General features: G+C 42.2%; 2 protein-coding genes across 2 annotated transcripts in view; both read left to right on the top strand.

The window, feature by feature from the left end:
• The window catches only part of LOC112227760 (melanoma receptor tyrosine-protein kinase-like), a 43,760-nt gene extending 27,517 nt beyond the window's left edge, over positions 1-16,243 (top strand). The window contains exons 8-23 of the mRNA XM_042308599.1: positions 1,904-2,020; positions 2,174-2,300; positions 7,135-7,208; positions 7,314-7,404; positions 7,697-7,899; positions 8,395-8,527; positions 8,644-8,731; positions 8,932-9,089; positions 9,261-9,299; positions 11,328-11,472; positions 13,608-13,730; positions 13,981-14,079; positions 14,365-14,550; positions 15,524-15,679; positions 15,868-15,943; positions 16,074-16,243. Of these exons, the coding sequence (XP_042164533.1) occupies positions 1,904-2,020; positions 2,174-2,300; positions 7,135-7,208; positions 7,314-7,404; positions 7,697-7,899; positions 8,395-8,527; positions 8,644-8,731; positions 8,932-9,089; positions 9,261-9,299; positions 11,328-11,472; positions 13,608-13,730; positions 13,981-14,079; positions 14,365-14,550; positions 15,524-15,679; positions 15,868-15,943; positions 16,074-16,240 (1,982 nt within the window). The 3' untranslated portion in view covers positions 16,241-16,243. The remainder of the gene's footprint in view (positions 1-1,903; positions 2,021-2,173; positions 2,301-7,134; positions 7,209-7,313; positions 7,405-7,696; positions 7,900-8,394; positions 8,528-8,643; positions 8,732-8,931; positions 9,090-9,260; positions 9,300-11,327; positions 11,473-13,607; positions 13,731-13,980; positions 14,080-14,364; positions 14,551-15,523; positions 15,680-15,867; positions 15,944-16,073) is intronic.
• Positions 16,244-17,393: 1,150 nt separating this feature from the next.
• On the top strand, positions 17,394-19,377 carry LOC121841310 (melanoma receptor tyrosine-protein kinase). Its single transcript, XM_042308600.1, has 3 exons — positions 17,394-17,820; positions 17,901-18,036; positions 18,171-19,377. Exons 1-3 carry the CDS (start codon positions 17,680-17,682, stop codon positions 18,503-18,505), a joined length of 612 nt encoding a protein of 203 aa, XP_042164534.1. The 5' UTR covers positions 17,394-17,679; the 3' UTR covers positions 18,506-19,377.
• Positions 19,378-23,083: the final 3,706 nt, after the last annotated feature.

The following is a 23,083-nucleotide window of genomic DNA, read 5'->3' as shown; positions in this document are numbered from 1 at the left end:
TTAGAAATTTACATACACTAAGTTTACTGTGCCTTTAAACAGCTTGGAAAATTCCAGAAAATGATGTCATGGCTTTAGAAGCTTCTGATTGACTCAAATGATGTCAATTAGACTATTGGAGGTGTAACTGTGGATGTATTTCAAGGCCTACCTTCACACTCAGTGTTTCTTTGCTTGACATCGTGGAAAAATCCAAAGAAATCAGCCAAGACCTCAGAAAAAAATAATTGTAGACCTCCACAAGTCTGGTTCTGTCACGACTTCTGCCGAAGTCGGTCCCTCTCCTTGCTCGGACGGCGTTCGACGTAACCGGCCTTCTAGCCATGGCCTATCCACTTTTCATTTTCCTTTTGTTTTGTCTTTGTTTTACACACCTGGTTTCAATTCCCCAATTACATGTTCATTATTTAACCCTCTGTTTTCCCCATGGTTTTTGTGCGTGTTTGTTCGTTGTTGAGTGGTCAGTAGTTCTGTGAGCTGGTGTGTTTCCCAGCATGGAATATATTGTTGGTTTACTGTCGAGTAAAGTTTTTACTCAGTTCTGTGTCCTGTGCCTGACTTCGTCCGACCCGCTACACACTGACTCTTGACAGGTTCATCCTTGGGAGCAATTTCCAAACGCTGAAGGTACCACGTTCATCTGTACAAACAATAATATGCAAGTATAAACACCATGGGACCACACAGCCTTCATACAGCTCAGGAAGGAGACGTGTTCTGTCTCCTAGAGATGAACGTACTTTGGTGCGAAAAGTGCAAATCAATCCCAGAACAACAGCAAAGGACCTTGTGAAGATGCTGGAGGAAACAGGTACAAAAGTATCTATATCCACAGTAAAACGAGTCCTATAATCAACATAACTTGAAAGGCCATTCAGCAAGGAAGAAGCCACTGCTCCAAAACCGGCATAAAAAAAGCCAGACTACGGTTTGCAACTGCACATGGGGACAAAGATTGTACTTTTTGGAGAAATGTCCTCTGGTCTAATGAAACAAAAATAGAACTGTTTGGCCATAATGACCATCATTATGTTTGGAGTAAAAAGGGGGATGCTTGCAAGCAAGAGAAAACCATCCCAACTGTGAAGCACAGGGGTGGCAGCATCATGTTGTGGGGGTGCTTTGCTGCAGGAGGGACTGCTGCACTTCACAAAATAGATGGCATCATGAGGAAAATGATTTGGATATATTGAAGCAACATCTCAAGACATCAGTCAGGAAGTTAAAGCTTGGTCGCAAATGGGTCTTCCAAATGGACAATGACCCCAAGCATACTTCCAAAGTTGTGGCAAAATGGCTTAAGGACAACAAAGTCAAGGTATTGGAGTGGCCATCAGAAAGCCCTGACCTCAATCCTATAGAACATTTGTGGGCAGAACTGAAAAAGTGTGTGCGAGCAAGGAGGCCTACAAACCTGACTCAGCTACACCAGCTCTGTCAGGAGGAATGGGCCAAAATTCACCCAACTTATGTTGGAAGCATGTGGAAGGCTACCCAAAAAGTTTGACCCAAGTTGAACAATTTAAAGCAATGCTACCAAATACTAATTGAGTGTATGTAAACTTTTGACCCACTGGGAATGTGATGAAAGAAATAAAAGCTGAAATAAATCACTCCACTATTATTCTGACATTTCACATTCTTAAAATAAAGTGGTGATCCTACCTGACAGGGAATTTTTACTAGGATTAAATGTCAGGAATTGTGAAGAACTGAGTTTAAATGTATTTGGCTAAGGTGCATGTAAACTTCCGACTTCAACCTTATGTATTGTTTCTTTCAGAATGTTTCACCTCAGTGAATATGCCCCCGCCGCTATACTTACATGGTGAAGAGACTTTTGCCTATAATTGTCTGGATTGGTGAAGGTGACCCCTGACCTGTGATTGGTTGTTTATTATAGATAATTATGTGGTGACGGACCACGGGGCGTGTGTCAGAACGTGCAGCGGCAACACACACGAGGTGGAGGAGAATGGTGTCAGGAGGTGCAAGAAGTGTGACGGAATCTGTCCGAAAGGTAAAATATTGCAAATGTATCTCTTTGTCTGTGGTAGGCTAGTCAACATAAATGTACTTTATTTTAAAATTTGCTAGCTGTGTCATTTCTCAACCTCATAATGCTGCATTGGATCGTCAATGGTTTGAATGTTTTTGTGTTATTCTCATCTAGTTTGCGATGGACTTGGAATGGGGCTGCTTACTAAAGTGTTGTCAATCAATGCGTCTAACATTGATTCTTTCAAAAACTGCACCAAAATCAATGGAGCTGTTTCAATTATGCAGACATCTTTGGATGGGTAAGGATTAACAATCACATTGTACGGTGTCCATGGGTTGTCCTAATATGTACACCGTAACAGTGAAATACAATGCAATTTGCTCTGTTCATTCAAATTATTTTTAATAAACTTAAATGACTGTGTTTTGAACTACTCCCTCTAACATACAGTACCAGTCAACAGTTGGCACACCACCTCATTCCAGGGTTTTTCTTTATTTTTACTATTTTCTACATTGTAGAATAATAGTGAAGACATCAAAGCTAGGAAATAACATATGGAATGATGTGTTTTTTATTTTATTTATTTTTATTTCACCTTTATTTAACCAGGTAGGCCAGTTGAGAACAAGTTCTCATTTGCAACTGCGACCTGGCCAAGATAAAGCATAGCAGTGTGAGCAGACAACACAGAGTTACACATGGAATAAACAATTAACAAGTCAATAACACAGTAGAAAACAAAGGGGGGAGTCTATATACAATGTGTGCAAAAGGCATGAGGAGGTAGGCGAATAATTACAATTTTGCAGATTAACACTGGAATGATAAATGATCAGATGGTCATGTACAGGTAGAGATATTGGTGTGCAAAAGAGCAAGTAAATAAATAAAAACAGTATGGGGATGAGGTAGGTGAAAATGGGTGGGCTATTTACCAATAGACTATGTACAGCAGCAGCGATCGGTTAGCTGCTCAGATAGCTGATGTTTGAAGTTGGTGAGGGAGATAAAAGTCTCCAACTTCAGCGATTTTTGCAATTCGTTCCAGTCACAGGCAGCAGAGTACTGGAACGAAAGGCGGCCAAATGAGGTGTTGGCTTTAGGGATGATCAGTGAGATACACCTACTGGAGCGCGTGCTACGGATGGGTGTTGCCATCGTGACCAGTGAACTGAGATAAGGCGGAGCTTTACCTAGCATGGACTTGTAGATGACCTGGAGCCAGTGGGTCTGGCGACGAATATGTAACGAGGGCCAGCCGACCAGAGCATACAGGTCGCAGTGGTGGGTGGTATAAGGTGCTTTAGTGACAAAACGGTGTTAAACAAATCAAAATATATTTTAGATTCTTCAAAGTAGCCACCCCTTGCCTTGATGACAGCTTTGCACACTCTTGGCATTCTCTCAACTAACTTCATGAGGTAGTCACCTGGAATGCATTTAAATTAACAAGTGTGCCTTCTTAAATTAATTTGTGGAATTTATTTCCTTAATGCGTTTGAGCCAATTAGTTGTGTTGTGACAAGGTAAGGGTGGTATACAGAGGATAGCCCTGTTTGATAAAAGACCAAGTCCATATTATGTCAAGAACAGTTCAAATAAGCAAAGAGAAAGGACAGTCCATCATTACTTTAAGACATGAAGATCAGTCAATCCAGAACATTCCAAGAAGTGCAGTCACAAAAACCATCAAGCGCTATGTTGAAACTGGCTCTCATGAGGACCGCCACAGGAACGGAAGACCCCGAGTTACCTCTGCTGCAGAGGATGAGTTCATTAGAGTTACCAGACTCTTGCAGCCCAAATAAATGCAGCCCAAATTGCAGAAATTGCAGCCCAAATAAATGCTTCAGAGTTCAAGTAACAGTCACATCTCAACATCAACTGTTCAGAAGAAACTGTGTGAATCAGGCCTTCATGGTCAAATTGCTGCAAAGAAACCACTACTAAAAGGACACCAATAAGTAGAAGAGACTTGCTTGGACCAAGAAACACAAGTAATGGACATTAGAATGGTGGAAATCTGTCCTTTGGTCTGATGAGTCCAAATGAGAGATTTTTGGTTCCAACCACCGTGTCTTTGTGAGATGCAGAGTAGGTGAATGGATGATCTCTGCGTGTGTGGTTCCCACCGTGAAGCATGGAGGTGGTGGTGTGCGGGTGCTCTGCTGGTGATACTGTCCGTGATTTATTTAGAATTCAAGGCACACTTAACCAGCATGGCTACCACAGCATTCTGCAGCGATATGACATCCCATCTGGTTTGCGCTTAGTGGAACTAAGCCCATCTGTGTAGGGGCTATTTGACCAAGAAGGAGAGTGATGGAGTGCTGCATCAGCTGACCTGGCCTCCACAATCACCTGACCTCAACCCAATTGATATGGTTTGGGATGAGTTGGACTGCAGAGTGAAGGAAAATCAGCACACAAGTGCTCAGCATATGTGGAACTCCTTCCAGACTGTAGGAAAAGCATTCCACGTGAAGCTGGTTGAGAGAATGCCAAGAGTGTGCAAAGCTGTCAAGGCAAAGGGTGACTACTTAAAACAATTTTTTGGTTACTACATGATTCCATGTGTGTTATTTCATAGTTTTGATGTCTTCAGTATATTTCTACAACGTTGAAAATAGTAAAAATAAAGATAAACCCTTGAATGAGTAGGTGTTTCCAAAGTTTTGACTGTACTGTGTGTACAGTGCATTTGTAAAGTATACAGACCCCTTTTTCCAGAAATACCTTATTTACATAAGTATTCAGACCCTTTGTTAGGAGGCTCAAAATTGCGCTCAGGTGCATCCTGTTTCCATTGATCATCCTTGAGATGTTTCTACAACTTGATTGGAGTCCATCCTGTGGCCCACCTGTGGCCCAGCCAGAGCCCGAATTTTCAGATGACTGGCGTGCCCAAAGTAAACTGCCTGTTACTCAGGCCCAGAAGCTAGGATATGCATATGCATTAGATAGAAAACTCTAAACTTTCTAAAATTGTTAAAATAATGTCCGTGAGTACAGCAGAACTGATATGGCAGGCGAAAAACTGAGGTCACAGGCCTTTTCAATACTAGCCTATGGGATATACAAAGAAAAGGTGTCAGTCTTTAGAAAGGGTTTCAGGCTTGTTTCTTGAAAAATTAACAAGTGGTTGTAGTTTATCCAAGGTGTTCTCATCAGGACAGGTAGACTTTTGGCACGTGTGAATGAGCGCACGCTCTTCGTCATTTTCCTTTTCTGTTCTTTCCGTCTGAAATATTATTGTTTATTTACATATTAGGGTGCCTGAGGATTGATTACAAACATTGTTTGACTTGTTTTGGATGAAGTTTACCGGTATCTTTTTGGATTCCTTTGCATGCATGTTGAAGGACTTTATCGAACAAAAGGAGCATTCATTGTGTAGCTGGGACCCTTGGGATTGCAAAGAGAAGAAGATCTTCAAAGGTAAGTGATTTATTTTATTACTATTTGTGATTTTTGTGAAGCCTGTGCTGGTTGAAAAAGTATTTTGATGTGGGGCGCTGTCCTCAGATAATCGCATGGTATGCTTTCGCCGTAAAGCCTTTTTGAAATCTGACAACGCGGTTGGATTAACAAGAAGTTAAGCTTTTACATGATGTAAGACACTTGTATGTTCATGAATGTTTAATATTACAATTTTGTCATTTGAATTTGGCGCACTCCAGCTTCACCGGATGTTATCCCTAAGAGGTTTTTAAGAGGATCTGCAGCGAAGAATGGGAGAAACTCCCCAAATACAGGTGTGCCAAGATTATGTCATAACCAAAAAGACTTGAGGCTGTAATCGCTGCATAAGCTGTTTCAACAAAGTACAGAAAAAAAGGGTAGGAATACTTATGTAAACGCAATATTTCCACATTTTTTTCTACATTTGCAAAAAATCAAAACCTGTTTTTTGCTTCGTCATTATAGGGTATTTTGTGTAGATCGAGATTATTATTATAACTATTTTAGAATAAGGCTGTAACATAAAATGTGGAAAAAGTCAAGTGGGTCTGAATACACTGTATATACGTGTGTATAATATTCACTAGTGTTCGAAAGTTTGGGGTCACTTAATTGTCCTTGTTTTTGAAAGAAAAGCATTTTTTGGTCCATTAAAATAACACATTGATCAGAAATACAGTGTAGACATTGTTAACGTTGTAAAATTACTATTGCAGCTGGAAACTTTAAAAAAAAATGGAATATCTATGCGTACAGAATCCCATTATCAGCAACCATCCCTCCTGTGTTCCAATGGCACATTGTGTTAGCTAATCTAAGTTAGGCAGAGTTCCTTTGTCCAGTGTGCGTTCTTTTGCCCATCTTAATCTTTTCCTTTTATTGGTCAATCTGAGATATGGCTTTTTCTTTGCAACTCTGCCTAGAAGGCCAGCACCCCGGAGTCGCCTCTTCACTGTTGACATTGACTGGTGTTTTGCGGGTACTACTTAATGAAGCTGCCAGTTGAGGACTTGAGGTGTCTGGTTCTCAAACTAGACACTAATGTACTTGTCCTCTTGCTCAGTTGTGCACCGGGGCTTCCCACTCCTCTTTCTATTCTGGTTAGAGACAGTTTGCAGTGTTCTGAGAAGGGAGTAGTACGCAGCTTTGTACGAAATCTTCAGTTTCTTGGCAATTTCTCGCATGAAATAGACTTAATTTCTCAGAACAAGAATTGACTGACAAGTTTTGTTTTGTTTCTGGCCATTTTGAGCCTGTAATCAAACCCACAAATGCTGATGCTCCAGATACTCAACCAGTCTAAAAGCCAGTTTTATTGCTTCCTATCAGCACAACAGTTTTCAGCTGTGCTAACAATTGCAAACAGGTTTTCTAATGATCTTTCAAAATAAACTTGGATTAGCTAACACACCGTGTCATTGGAACACAGGTGTGATGGTTGCTGATAATGGACCTCTGTACGCCTATGCAGATGTTCCATAAAATGAAAAGCCGTTTCCAGCTACAATAATCATTTACAACATTAACAATGTCTATACTGTATTTCTGATCAATTTGATGTTATTTTCAATGGACAAAAAAAGCTTTTCTTTAAAAAACAAGGACATTTTTAAGTAACCCCACACTTTTTTAACGGGAGTATGTGCCTTTGTAATTGCTTCTCTCAGTGATAGGTACACATCAACACCAAAAATGGACCCCGCCAAACTGGAATATTTCAAGACTGTGAAGGAAATTTCAGGTAGAACAGCTATTTAACTTATGTTCAATTGTTTTGTAATTCATCCAAGGGTAACAAAAGCAAAGATGATGCTTGATTACATTTATATTTGTTATTTTCCTAAAGGGTTTTTGCTGATACAAGCTTGGCCCGAGCACCTCAACTCTCTCAGTCCATTTGAAAACCTAGAGATTATCAGAGGAAGGACCAAACAGTTGTAAGTGTATCTCTGTCCTACACTGCGGTGATGTTCAATATGTCTGCTTCAGAAGGTGCTGTATGATACCTCTGCTATTTGTCATACCTATGAAACTAGGTTTTTGAAAATTGTTTCAAATGGAGTTTCGGTTCATGATTGATAGCAAAAACTCAGTAGCCTAGAAGATAAAACGTGAGCTGGCTTGAGAGGTTCCCTGCTGTATATTTCATTGTTTAATGATATGTTTGTGCTAGCTAGAGTAGCAGTAAGCTAACCTAGTAAACTATCATGACCTTTTCTTTTCCCCTAGTGGTCAGGTGAGTTTCGCTGCCCTCAACTTGGCCCATCTGAAGTATCTAGGCCTCCGCTCCCTGCGAGAGATCAGCGATGGCAATGTTGTGGTGAAGAACAACCCCCAGCTCTGCTACACCAACGGAGACCACTGGAAGAGCCTGTTTAGATTGGGCAAACAGTCCTCAACAGTGGGCAACAACGTCAACATCAGCACCTGTGGTAAGCAAGGACAAGGATAAAGTATGAATTCTGATCAATGTCTTTATACAAACACTGCTTTTTGAGAAATGGTTACAATGGCCAAATGCTAATTCATCCCAGTTAGTGCCTGTGATAGTCAAAAACAGCTCTATTCCCATTGGTCAATGGTACTTGTAGTTAGGTAACTAAGCTAACATTGCCATGATTGGATCCAAGCGATGAGGCAGTGACTCCACCTCCACCCTCTGTGTTCGATCGATTTTTTTTTAGCACTATTGCGTACACCTATCTTACAAAGTAGGCTGCTGAGTGGAGGACGGCTCATACTAATGGCTGGAACAGAGCGAATGGAATTTGATGCCATTCAGCTCCAGCCATTACCACAAGCCTGTCCTCCCCAATTAAGGTGCCACCAACCTCCTGTGCTACCCTATCCTTTCACATCTACCCTAGGGTCTATGGGGGGGGTTGTTTCTGGATGGGGCCTATAGTCTTCCTCTCTCTTCCCTACAGCCAAGCTAAACAGTACCTGTGATGAGATGTGCACTGACGAGGGTTGCTGGGGGCCCGGCCCCACCATGTGTTTTACATGCCTGTATTACACCCGTAGGGGGCGCTGTGTACGGGCCTGTCACCTACAGGAGGGGTGAGCTAGCCCAATGACACCAGAGGCAAACTATTGATACTTCTCATATGTCAAATATATCTACTGTAGTCTTGTGCTGTGTTAATGTTTTAACAGTTTCCCCCTCGCCTCTTCAGGGTGCCACGAGAGTATGTACTGAATAACAGGTGTCTAGAATGTGACCCAGAGTGTATGGTGAATGGACCACGAAGCTGCTTTGGACCAGTATGCTACTTTCACTTCAAATCCATCTCAATTGTCTCATCTAAAATGATCTTGACATTCTCACGTGATATTGAGTTACATAACAAATTCAGAGAATTAGACTAATTCTGTGTGGCTTGGTTTTACCCAAGACAAGTGATTATTTCAGTGAAGATCAACAATTCTGGAAACCTCTGACCCTCCTCTCTCGCCCTCTGAAGGGCCCTGACAAATGTTTGGCGTGCGCTCACGTCAAAGATGGCCCTCACTGTGTATATCAGTGCCCACACGGCGTTCTCGGGGACGGGGATAGGCACATCTGGAAATACACTGACAAGAAGCGAGAATGTCAGCTCTGCCATGAGAACTGCACCCAGGGGTAAGGCATAGACTACCCATCTATTACCCATCTATTTCTAACTCTTTGTTGTAAAACCAATGTCAGCCTATTTTGAATGAATGTCTGTTGATAGACCATGAACATTTTACCATGGTCAAGACTGTGTGAAGTAGTCTCCTGACCATAGTATCCCCTCCTTCCTGTCTGCAGATGCTCTGGACCTGGACTGAGTGGCTGCAGCACCAGAGGGTGAGTGAGGATCATCTTGGTTCCAGATCTGTTTTTGCTGTTTAACATAGTTATTTCTTTAACTAGGCAAGTCAGTTAAGAACAAATTCCTATTTACAATGACGGCCTACCAAAAGGCAAAAGCCCTCCTGCAGAGACAGGGGCTGGGATATATGACACACACACACACACACACACACACACACACACACACACACACACCATGACAAGAGACAACACTACATAAAGACCTAAGTCCTACATAGCAAGGCAACAACACAACATGGTAGCAGCACAACATGGTAGCAGCACAAAACATGGTACAAACATTAATGGGCACAGACAACAGAACAACGTCAACAAAACTAAGGAGATGATTGTGGACTTCAGGAAACAGCAGAGGGAACACCACCCTATCCACATCGATGGAACAGTAGTGGAGAGGGTAGCAAGTTTTAAGTTCCTCGGCATACACATCACAGACAAACTGAATTGGTCCACCCACACAGACAGCATTGTGAAGAAGGCGCAGCAGCGCCTCTTCAACCTCAGGAGGCTGAAGAAATTTGGCTTGTCACCAAAAGCACTCACAAACTTCTACAGATGCACAATCGAGAGCATCCTGTCGGGCTGTATCACCGCCTGGTACGGCAACTGCTCCGCCCACAACCGTAAGGCCCTCCAGAGGGTAGTGAGGTCTGCACAACGCATCACCGGGGGCAAACTACCTGCCCTCCAGGACACCTACACCACCCGATGTTACAGGAAGGCCATAAAGATCATCAAGGACAACAACCACCCGAGCCACTGCCTGTTCACCCCGCTATCATCCAGAAGGCGAGGTCAGTACAGGTGCATCAAAGCTGGGACCGAGAGACTGAAAAACAGCTTCTATCTCAAGGCCATCAGACTGTTAAACAGCCACCACTAATATTGAGTGGCTGCTGCCAACACACTGACTAAACTCCAGCCACTTTAATAATGGGAATTGATGGGAAATGTCAAATATATCACTAGCCACTTTAAACAATGCTACCTAATATGTTTACATACCCTACATTATTCATCTCATATGTATACGTATATACTGTAGTCTATATCATCTACTGCATCTTTATGTAATACATGGATCACTAGCCACTTTAACTATGCCACTTTGTTTACATACTCCTCTCATATGTATATACTGTACTCGATACCATCTACTGTATCTTGCCTATGCCGCTCTGTACCATCACTCATTCATATATCTTTATGTACATATTCTTTATCCCCTTACACTTGTGTGTATAAGACAGTAGTTTTGGAATTGTTAGTGAGATTACTTGTTGGTTATTACTGCATTGTCGGAACTAGAAGCACAAGCATTTCGCTACACTCGCATTAACATCTGCTAACCATGTGTATGTGACAAATAAAATTTGATTTGATTTAGAGACAATACATTGCGCAAAGCAGCCACAAATGTCAGTACGAGTGTCCATGAGTCTATGAAGTGAAGAGATTGAGATAAAACTGTCCAGTTTGAGTGTTTGTTGCAGTTCGTTCCAGTCACTAGCTGCAGCGAACTGAAAAGATGAGCGACCCAGGGATGTGTGTGCTTTGGGGACCCTTTAACAGAATGTGACTGGCAGAACTAGTGTTATATGTGGAGGATGAGGGCTGCAGTAGATACAGTTGAAGTCGGAAGTTTACATACACCTTAGCCAAATACATTTAAACTCAGTTTCACAATTCCTGACATTTAATCCTATTAAAAATTCCCTCTTAGGTCAGTTAGGAACACCCACTGTATTTTAAGAATGTGAAATGTCAGAATAATAGGAGTGATTTATTTCAGCTTTTATTTCTTTCATCACATTCCCAGTGGGTCAGAAGTTTACATGCACTCAATTAGTATTTGGTAGGATTGCTTTTAAATTGTTTAACTTGGGTCAAATGTTTTGGGTAGCCTTCCACAAGCTTCCCACAATAAGTTGGGTGAATTTTGGCCCATTCCTCCTAACAGAGGTGGTGTAACTCACCCCTGTGTTGTTGCTACTCTCCCAGTGGTCACGTTTTGTCGGTGGTGGTGGCCAGAGTGGTGGGAGGCCTCCTAGTGTTTGTGGTCCTCGCCCTGGGTGTTTTTGTGCTGCTCCGCAGACGCCACCTCGTCAGGAAGAGGACACTGCGCCGTCTGCTGCAGGAGAGAGAGGTAACAGACACAGGAAGGACACAAACTGTATATTTGGACATGCATTAGACATGCGCATATAGGCTGCGTTCACAGTCACATGCAGCCCAATTATGATCTTTTTTCCACTAATTGTTTTTTTGACCAATCCCATCAGTTATTTTTCAGAGCTATATTTGATTGGTCAAAAGACCAATTAGTCAGCTGTGCCACCAGAGACTCTGGGTTCGCGCCCAGGCTCTGTCGTAACCGGCCGCGACCGTGGGGCAACGCACAATTGGCCTAGCGTCGTCCTGGTTAGGGAGGGTTTGGCCGGTAGGGAAATCCTTGTCTCATCGCGCACCAGCGACTCCTGTGGCGGGCTGGGCGCAGTGCGCGCTAACCAAGGTTGCCAGGTGCACGGTGTTTCCTCCGACACATTGGTGCGGGTGGCTTCCGGGTTGGATGGCGCTGTGTTAAGAAGCAGTGCGGCTTGGTTGGGTTGTGTATCGGAGGACGCATGACTTTCAACCTTCGTCTCTCCCGAGCGGTACCGGAGTTGTAGCGATGAGACAAGATAGTAGCTACTAAACAATTGGATACCACGAAATTGGGGAGAAAAAGGGGTAAAATTCAAAAAAACGAACAAAAAAAATACCAATTAGTGACAAAGATCAGAAATGTAAAAGTAGGCTACAAAAAAGATTCAAATAATTCCAATCCTGATTAAAATGCAACAGCGGTTTAGTGTATTGAACAGCTGGCTTTAGGACCATGCAGCGCATCACTCAGAGAGCAGAGATGTTGTCAGACAGTTTGCTTTGGTTTAGGCAGTACGTGGATTGCTTTGAGTTTTATGTCGGCATTTGAGCGCGGCCTTGTAAGCCTCTCAGCCAGCTGTTATATGCACCAGTCACTTTCACATTGATGTCGGCATAGACGGCGCGTTAAATAGGCTAGGGGAAGTAAATAGAATTTTACAAAATTAGCTATATAACTACTCGTGCCTATACAGAAATAAAATCATTCAAAATACTACACCAGAGATGGCGATTTAAATCAAATGTATTTATAAAGCCCTTCTTACATCATCTGATATCTCAAAGTGCTGTACAGAAACCCAGCCTAAAACCTTAGACAGCAACGAATGCAGGTGTAGAAGCACGGTGGCTAGGAAAAACTCCCTAGAGAGTCCAGAACCTAGGAAGAAACCTAGAGAGGAACCAGGCTATGAGGGGTGGCCAGTGCTCTTCTGGCTGTGCTGGGTGGAGATTATAACAGAACATGGCCAAGATGTTCAAATGTTCATAGATGACCAGCAGGGTCAAATAATAATAATCACAGTGGTTGTCGAGGGTGCAACAGGTCAGCACCTCAGGAGTAAATGTCAGTTGGCTTTTCATAGCCGATCATTTAGAGTATCTCAACCCCTCTTGCTGTCTCTAGAGAGTTGAAAACAGCAGGTCTGGGACAGGTAGCACGTCCGGTGAACAGGTCAGGGTTCCATAGCCGTAGGCTAAACAGTTGAAACTGGAGCAGCAGCACGGCCAGGTGGGCTGGGGACAGCAAGGAGTCATCAGGCCAGGTAGTCCTGAGGCATGGTCCTAGTGCTCAGGTCCTCCGAGAGATTTAGCTTCTTTTAAAAATGAGCTGTGGTTTGTTTTAAGTGCGCAGTTTGGTCAGCCCGCGCTGACTACGCAATCTACTCATCACATTAGGAATAGTAGCCTATTTTACATTAGTCTATAGATGCATGCAATCCTTTATTATAAAGGTGCAATTTTATGGGATATCGCTTCCCAAAACTTGAAACTCTGTGCTGCAGATGAATGTCAGCATTAGATATTGGCCTTGTGACTTGATAGTCTGTATTATGTATTTATTTCACGTTGAACTGCAAGTGTATTTGAGGTTGAGTAGAGGTTGACTTTGTACATGCCGTAATCCAAATAGCATTTTAGAGTTTTTAAATTGTGTAGAAACGCAGTAATTTAGCTTAAATTTACCACTGGTGTAATGCCACTGGTGTAAACGCAGCCATACAAACTAAATCACAGACATGACACGCTCATGTACAACATTCAACCACAGGGGCCAACATGTTAACGACACTATTACAGGGATGAATGACACACTGGAGGTAGATAAGACACTTTGCTTTGTTGTTGCTCCCATAGTTGGTTGAACCCCTGACCCCAAGTGGAGAGGCACCCAACCAGGCCCTGCTCCGCATTCTGAAGGAAACTGAGTTTAAGAAGATCAAAGTGTTGGGATCAGGGGCCTTTGGAACTGTCTTTAAGGTATGCAAAGTGATCAGTGCTTTTTTAATGGAGGTGGTTCAGACAGTGAATGAGTAACCTTCCATGAGACCTGAGAAACAGTCTTGTGGCAGGACACCGGGGTCTAAATCCAGTCGATCACACTCTACACAAATCATTAGTGATCAAACTGATTTTATAAAACGTGTTCCTCGTCCAGGAATAGAGTTGTGTGTCTATTAGTTTGTAAAATTAGTTTGTAAAAGGTGACATAAACGTGTTCTCTCCCCAGGGCATGTGGATTCCTGAGGGAGAAAACGTGAAGATCCCTGTTGCCATTAAGGTGTTGAGAGAGGCCACTTCACCAAAAGCCAACAAGGAGATTCTAGACGTGAGCAAACTGTTTGTATAGATGTTTCTAAATGCAGCCCAGGCGTTAAGTGTTAAGTGCCTTGCTCAAGGGCACATTGACAGAGCTTTGTCGGCTTAGAGATTCGAACCAGCAACCTTTCGGTTATTGGCCCAACAATCTTGACTGCTAGGCTACCTGCCACCCAGCAACCTTCCAGCAGATTGCCATATCCTTCATGTGTTTTCTGAGATGTTAGACACTTCTCCAGGCATTGTGAGATCTGAAAAGATGACCTGGAACATCCTCCATCTTTTCTGTCTGCAGGAGGCCTATGTGATGGCTAGCGTGGAGCACCCCCATGTGTGTCGTCTACTGGGCATCTGCCTGACATCCACGGTGCAGCTCATCACCCAGATCATGCCCTACGGCTGTCTGCTGGACTATGTCAAGGAGAACAAGGACAACATTGGCTCCCAGTGCCTGCTTAACTGGTGTGTGCAAATCGCCAAGGTGAGCAAACAGGAAATGACTTTGCTGTGTTACATTGGTGCTTTGTCTTATTTTGTAAATAAGTATGCCATACTCATGACTTTGGGGAAAACAGTCCCTCCCAACTAATCACCAGCAAGCCTGTCAAAGAAGTTCTTTGTCAGTCAATCTCGATCTGACTAACGTGACAAGTCTCAAATAGAACCATGCCAGCTGCTATAACAACTGTATAACCAGATACGTCTGCAATATGTAGACGAACAGCGGGTAGCGTGATTGATTATAACAAACGGGAACAAGCTTTGCTTTCTTCAACACTCACTGCTCTCGCAGTATTTCAGGTGTGATTAGGAATGGGTCTTTGACGGACTGATGTATTCACTTAACTTCTTTGTTACCCCTTTGAACCCCGTCCCCCCCACGCACATCCCCCAAAACCCCTGGCCTGAGTGGAGCTCTCTTCCCAGCCTTGGTTGTGACCTTGCCTCTGGTTATTCTTCAGTCTATTTGTACAGTAAGCCTGCTGAGGGCTAATTATTGAATACACAGAGGTCTATCTGTTCACGGCTTGTCTTGCTGTCTCAAAGAGCAACATTGTCTCATTGATTCTATCGAGATATGGATCAAAGCAGGGAGGGGCTGTAGCTATAAAGATACTAATAATGATGTGTTTTATAGAGAAGGGTGAATTAGGCGGTTAAGTCCCACTCAAAGTAGCCCTCTATGGAAGGTTGAGTATTGGGAGGTTACATTAAAGTGCCTGGTGAAAGGGACTGTGTTCGTGTCAACATTAGTACAAATGCTTACATCTGGATAAACCAATGTCAAATTGTAGTGATAGACTCTTTTTCTCATTATAAAGTGCTTTACATTGTAAGGGGGTCCTCATCTCATCCACTACCAATGTATATGTACAGTGTCCATATCAGGACAGCCTCTGAGTCACAAGGAGTTGGTGTCTGACGTCCATATGTCTTTTGGATGTTGTCTGCAGGGTATGAACTACCTGGAGGAGCATCACCTGGTGCACCGTGACCTGGCGGCCAGGAACGTTCTGGTGAAGACGCCTCACCACCTCAAGATCACCGATTTTGGACTGGCCAAGCTGCTCACCTCAGACGAGAAGGAGTACCACGCAGATGGGGGCAAGGTTGGAGCAACTAACATCACTGCCATAGTCACATTTAGTGTTTTTATACAAACAGTCATGCAAGTCATAGAAAATGTGGGAATTTCTCTCACAATGAATGAACCCTGAACACAATTAACTTCCAATAAAGAATTGTTACAGGATGGGCAATGGACTTGGCTGACCAAAAATCCTCCCTCCTACTGTAGGTGCCCATAAAGTGGATGGCACTGGAGTCCATCCTTCACTGGACCTATACACATCAGAGCGATGTGTGGAGCTACGGTAAGTCCAACTGGACAAACAGTACAACAAATATTTGTGGAAATAGTCAAACTGAAATTCTGAACAACTACAGCTTCCGAAAGTGTCTACCTCTTTGTTCTACTGTTGGTGTTTCTGTAATGACATGCAGGTGTGACAGTGTGGGAGCTGATGACGTTTGGGTCCAAGCCCTATGATGGCATCCCGGCCATTGAGATAGCTGGAGTCCTGGAGAAAGGAGAGCGCCTGCCCCAGCCCCCCATCTGTACCATAGACGTCTACATGATCATGGTCAAATGTGAGTCATGTGCAGCATAGATACAGTGCCTTGCGAAAGTATTCGGCCCCCTTGAACTTTGCGAACTTTTGCCACATTTCAGGCTTCAAACATAAAGATATAAAACTGTATTTTTTGTGACGAATCAACAACAAGTGGGACACAATCATGAAGTGGAACGACATTTATTGGATATTTCAAACTTTTTTAACAAATCAAAATCTGAAAAATTGGGCGTGCAAAATTATCCAGCCCCTTTACTTTCAGTGCAGCAAACTCTCTCCAGAAGTTCAGTGAGGATTTCTGAATGATCCAATGTTGACCTAAATGACTAATGATGATAAATACAATCCACCTGTGTGTAATCAAGTCTCCGTATAAATGCACCTGCACTGTGATAGTCTCAGAGGTCCGTTAAAAGCGCAGAGAGCATCATGAAGAACAAGGAACACACCAGGCAGGTCCGAGATACTGTTGTGAAGAAGTTTAAAGCCGGATTTGGATACAAAAAGATTTCCCAAGCTTTAAACATCCCAAGGAGCACTGTGCAAGCGATAATATTGAAATGGAAGGAGTATTGAACTTTTGGCAACAATGCAAAACGTTATGTTTGGCGTAAAAGCAACACAGCTCATCACCCTGAACACACCATCCCCACTGTCAAACATGGTGGTGGCAGCATCATGGTTTGGGCCTGCTTTTCTTCAGCAGGGACAGGGAAGATGGTTAAAATTGATGGGAACAAGACAATGATCCAAAACATAAAGCAAAATCTACAATGGAATGGTTCAAAAATAAACATATCCAGGTGTTAGAATGGCCAAGTCAAAGTCCAGACCTGAATCCAATCGAGAATCTGTGGAAAGAACTGAAAACTGCTGTTCACAAATGCTCTCCCTCCAACCTCACTGAGCTCGAGCTGTTTTGCAAGGAGGAATGGGAAAATTTCAGTCTCTCGATGTGCAAAACTGATAGAGACATACCCCAAGAGACTTACAGCTGTAATCGCAGCAAAAGGTGGCGCTACAAAGTATTAACTTAAGGGGGCTGAATAATTTTGCACGCCCAATTTTTCAGTTTTTGATTTGTTAAAAAGTTTGAAATATCCAATAAATGTCGCTCCACTTCATGATTGTGTCCCACTTGTTGATTCTTCACAAAAATACCCTGGGTGCGCGTTTTTGTTTTTGCCCAAGCACTACACAGCTAATTCAAATAATTTAAGCTTGATGATACATTGGTTATTTGAATCAGCTGTGTAGTGCTAGGGCAAAAAAACAAAACTTGCACCCGGCAGGACCGAGTTTGGGAAACTCTGCAATAGGCAATAAAAAGTATTGAAAGCTATGATGGTATGTTTACTTAATTTGCTGATGGGAGCCATTTATGACCGAAGTGTCATGTTTAAACTTAAGAAAGAATAAAACACCAAGCTTTTAATCTAATTTACTCTAAATGTACAATCCAGGGGGATGATCGCATGTACCTGCCCAGTCCCACGGAACCTATGTTCTACCGTAGCCTGATCAGTACATCAGAGAACATGGAGGATGCTGAGGAGTATCTTCACCCCTATAAGGATCTCTCCACCAGACAGACCACCCAGCACCACAACTCTAGGGTAAGCGCACACACACACGCGCACAAATGCACAAACAAACATATGCACACACACATCTGATGTTTGACGTCTCAACACAGAATGGCCATCCAATGAGAGAGAACAGTGTGATCCTTCGCTACATCACAGATCCCACCCACGGTGGTTCTCTAGAGAAGGACATCACAGACCCCACCCATGGTGGTTCTCTAGAGAAAGATTTCCCAGCTCTTCCAGGTACAGTACAAACGTTGTCTATGATGAGTTATTCAATTAACGTTCAACACATATGCATTGAGGGCGTAACACTTCACCATCTCTGCTCTGTAATGTAAGCCTGGGTATTTACTTGACCTTTGTCTGTATTCTAGAATACCTTAACCAGAACGGGAACACCAGGCTCTCTGACGTCTTCAACCCCAGCTATGAGGACCCCACTGAGCCAGCCTGGGCTAGTAGGCCCTCCTCTGGGTACGACCCAGACGTCAAGTTCTTCAACTTCCTGCCGTGCGTGCTGGAGATCCCTGAGTACCACAACATGGCCCGCAGTACCCTCCCTCGCTCCGTCTGCGAGCGCATGGACAACCCAGACTACCAGGAGGACTTCCTGCCTCAGGCCACACCCACCAGAAGTCACTTCCTGCCTGCAGTAGAGAACCTGGAGTACCTCGGGTTGAGCGCTGCTGTACATGCCCCTGTACGCTAGGGGTTTCCTCCCACAGAACACAGGGACAGTGAGGGACTATGGGACCTAAAGGAACTTGGATGGAGACAGATGTGGGACATCAGGGAAGGGTTTGGAGAGATTACAGTAGTGTGGTTGTCCCTTTATTTATGGAGTGAATAGGCTTTTTGCGTCGTCCTTGGATGTAAGTCAGCCGAAACCAAGATGGCGTCTGTCATGAATTGATGCTCCTGGGAAATGTGTATTCTATTTCAAATCCATGAAGCATCCACAGGTGAGTTTGGGTGACTTTCCAATCAGAAGAATGAGCCAAAGCCTTGACAATACAATTATGTCACGCAAGTAATTTATTTGTAAACTGTTGTTTGGTCAGTTCGGGTCGAGTGTGTGAAACAGTTGTTTTTTTATTTGTCTTGCCATGAAATGTGAATGTGGAGTGAACTGAGTACACACTGAGATACTGACCATTAAGGTCAGTGGTGGACCTTATGCTTACATTGTATTGTGGACACAGTTTATTAGAGCTTTTCACTGTTGTACACACTTGAATACCAAGACTCAAACAATTTTGGGTACCGAGAGCTACTGGTAACTAAGAGGGTCAATTCAAAGTATTTTCAAAAAAACGACACACAAATGTACAGATTGTGTTAGGCGTGCATTGATCTACACAAAAACGGTAAATTAATGGCGACATATTCAGGTCTCACTCTTTATCTTAGAAAGAAAACTGGTCTGTAAGTCTTAACTCTTGCTAGTATTAATAATTGCAATAAGGATTGAAAACTGGAAGAGCACAAATAGACACTATAAAAGAACTCTATGGGTGGAGAACGATTAAATGAAGGTGTGGCGGTGTGCCGTATTCTGACCTTGAATTAATGCCACCACCTCAAACCAAGTTCAGAATACGGTGTGGAGAAAAAATACTATATAAACACATATATATATATGTATATATATATATATATATATATATATACATATATATATATATATATATATATATATGTATATATATATATATATATATATATATATATATATATATATATATATATATATATATATATGTATATATATATATATATATATATATGTATATGTATATGTATATATATGTATATGTATGTATACTGTATATATATATATATATATATATATATATATATATATGTATATGTATATGTATATATATGTATATGTATATGTATATATATGTATATGTATGTATATATATATATGTATATATATGTATATGTATGTATATATATATATGTATATGTATGTATATATATGTATATATATATATGTATATGTATATATATATATATACCCCCATTCATGGTTTTCTGGCATGTAAAGATGGTGGAATTAATTCAAGTTCAGAATACGGTGTGGAGAAAAAAAAATACTATATAAACACATATATATATATATATATATATATGTATATGTATATATATATGTATATGTATATATATATTGTTTTTTTTTTTTTTTTTACTAAGTCTGGCTTTCAACTTACTCTTGAAAGTTGTAATAGTAGATGCACAAGGTGAAATTTCAAAATTGGGTAGTAAAGCATCAGTTTTCCTCTTGTCAGTCATTGAATACCTTGGGAGCTATTTATAACTAAAGTCGAATGTCCAGATCAACTAGACCGTGTCAGCTAAAGTTTTTTAGCTAGGTTTTTTGTCTAAGAAAAAGCATGATCTGGCGTATATTCTGAAAAAAATATTTAGTGTAGAGGCACAGACTAAGGACGAATTAACTGTAAGCTATAAAAATGTAGTTTATATATGAACTCCCAGTAACTTATTGGGTAAAACACCAGGGTCACCCTGAAGAAGGCAGAGTGATGCCGAAACGTTGGTGGTTTACCCAATACATTACTGGGAGTTTATATATACAGTGTGCAATTCTTTATTTTTATAGCTAGGTTTTTTAGCTCATAGATTTTGTTGTAATGTTTGAGTCACTCAAATCACATGAATATACATTAGGCATGACAAAATGTGTAGAATTGCAGGAAATAAACTTTAAACCTTACATTTTATTTCAGCCAACAAGAGGGGAGTGAGCAGTTTCTCATGAACAGTGCTTGTGCCCATAGAAATAGACATGTTGTGCACGCAGGGGGGATGCAGATGTTCCCCAATGCTGGAAGGGGGGCCTGAATGAAAAAAGTTTGGGAACCCCTTGTCAAGTGAACCTACCGGTTCTTTCAGATAGAAATAACAGCATTAGCCATGCATTATTGTTTACAACTTGATAAGAGCTAGGTAAATGAGTGATCCGTTTGGATAAGGGAATTGTAAATGACACTTGTTTTAGATAAACACTACATGACAAAAAGTATTTGGACACCTGCTCGTCGAACATCTAATTCCAAAATCATGGGTATTAATATATTGCTGCGGGGACTTGCTTCCATTCAGCCACGAGCATTAGTGAGATCGGGCACTGATGTTGGGCGAGTAGGCCCGGCTCGCATTCAGCCCAAAGGTGATAGATGGGGTTTAGGTCAGGCCAGTCAAGTTCTTCCACACTAATCTCGACAAACCATTTCTGTATGGACCTCGCTTTGTGCACAGGGGCATTGTCATGCTGAAACAGGAAAGGGCCTTGCCCAAACTGTTGCCACGCAGTTGGAAGCACAGAATCATCTAGAATGTATGCTGTAGCGTTAAGATTTCCCTTCACTGGAACTAAGGGGCCTAGCCCGAACCATGAAAAACAGCCCCAGACCATTATTCTTCCTCCACCAAACTTTACAGTTGGCACTATGCATTAGGGCAGGTAGTGTTGTACCAGGATCCGCCAAACCCAGATTCGTCCGTCGGACTGCCAGATGGAGAAGCGTGATTCATCACTCCTGAGAACACGTTTCCACTGCTCCAGAGTCCAATAGCGGTGAGCTTTACACCACTCCAGGGGATGGTTGGCATTGTGCATGGTGATCTTAGGCTTGTGTGCGGGTACTCGGCCATGGAAACCAATTTTATAAAGCTCCCGACAAACAGTTATGGTGCTGACGTTGCTTCCAGAGGCAGTTTAGAACTCGGTAGTGAGTGTTGCAACTGAGGACCGACGATTTTTACGCGCTTCTGTCACGTGGACTGTTAGCTCTTGTTAACAGCAGATACGTCAGATTATTTGTGAAATTTCTACTTGTCTAACAAAACATTTTTTTACAATGGAGATTGTTTTAACAACCTGGATTTGTCTCTATCCTCGAGTTGAACATCCACATGTGAATTAATGTGTACAGTACCAATTCAGATGTATTTCCCCAGAAATCAGCAGTCTTAAGCAATGTTAGGAAAAAGTTAGCTACTTGTACATAAATGAACATTCCCTGGAAATCCCTTCATTGTGACTCCATTCCTTTTGTTAAACCTAGAATTCATAGGCTGCGTTAACACAGGCAGCCCAATTCTGATATTTTTTATGCCACTAATTGGTCTTTTAACCAATCACATCAGATCTTTTCAAATATCTTTTTCCCGGGAGGGGTGGCGCAGTGGTCTAAGGCACTGCATCACAGTGCTAGCTAGCTGTGCCATTAGAGATTCTGGGTTTGAGTCCAGGCTCTGTCGCAGCCGGCCGCAACCGCAAGACGCATGGGGCGGAGCACAATTGGCCCAGGGTCGTCCGGGTTAGGCCGGCAGGGATATCATCGTCCCATCGCGCACTAGCAACTCCTGTGGCAGGCCGGGCGCAGTCCACGCTGATGCGGTTGCTAGGTGTACGGTGGTTCCTCCGCCACATTGGTGCGGCTGGCTTCTGGGTTAAGTGGACATTGTGTCAAGAAGCAGTGCGGCTTGGTTGGGTTGTGTTTCGGAGGACGCACGGCTCTCGACCTTCCCCTCGACCTTCCCGAGTCCGTATGGGAGTTGCAGCAATGAGACAAGACTGTAACTACCATTTGGATACCACGAAATTGGGGAAAAAATGCGGTTTAAAAAAAAGGGAAAATACAACTAAAATATATTTCAGAGCTGATTTGATTGGTTAAAAGATATTTATCAGAATTGGGTTGCCTGTGTAAATGCAGCCTTAGTTGCTACATCAATTTTGTTTTACTTAAATTAATGACATTGATTCTTGAAGAATATAACTTATAAATGCCTCATGAGTTTAGTTCAACTGTCGTACCACATCAGAACCCCAAATAAGCTTTTTACTCCAATGTTTATAAGCGGTATACATGTAAACAAACACTGTATAGCCTCAAAACATGGTTGAAACTATACTTTTAAATATCATGGATGGTCAGTCCTTGTATCCATTGCTCTGTCTATGAATTTGAAAGTGGTAATATTTCTCCAGGCCCATCTCTCATCTTTTTTCTAGCCGATAACAGAGGCGGCTCAAGCACTGTTTTTATGATTGTCTATGTTATTACAGAGGGGTTAGAAGTCAGTAATGCAAGTAGAAAATAGTCGGTAATTCAACTCAATTTAAGCAGTTGGTAATTGTGAGACAACTGCACGCTCACTGAGCCAACAGTGTTTGACACGTTACCATGACGTTCTTCCTGTGTTTGTATACTGTATCTACTAGTATTTGGTGTTTAGGAAATCAATTTTATTT

This window comes from Oncorhynchus tshawytscha, linkage group LG29 (genome assembly GCF_018296145.1).
Source record: "Oncorhynchus tshawytscha isolate Ot180627B linkage group LG29, Otsh_v2.0, whole genome shotgun sequence".
In the NCBI taxonomy this organism is placed as follows: domain Eukaryota; kingdom Metazoa; phylum Chordata; class Actinopteri; order Salmoniformes; family Salmonidae; genus Oncorhynchus; species Oncorhynchus tshawytscha.
Note: the sequence above shows the minus strand (reverse complement) of the source record. Positions and strands in the feature narration are given on the sequence as shown.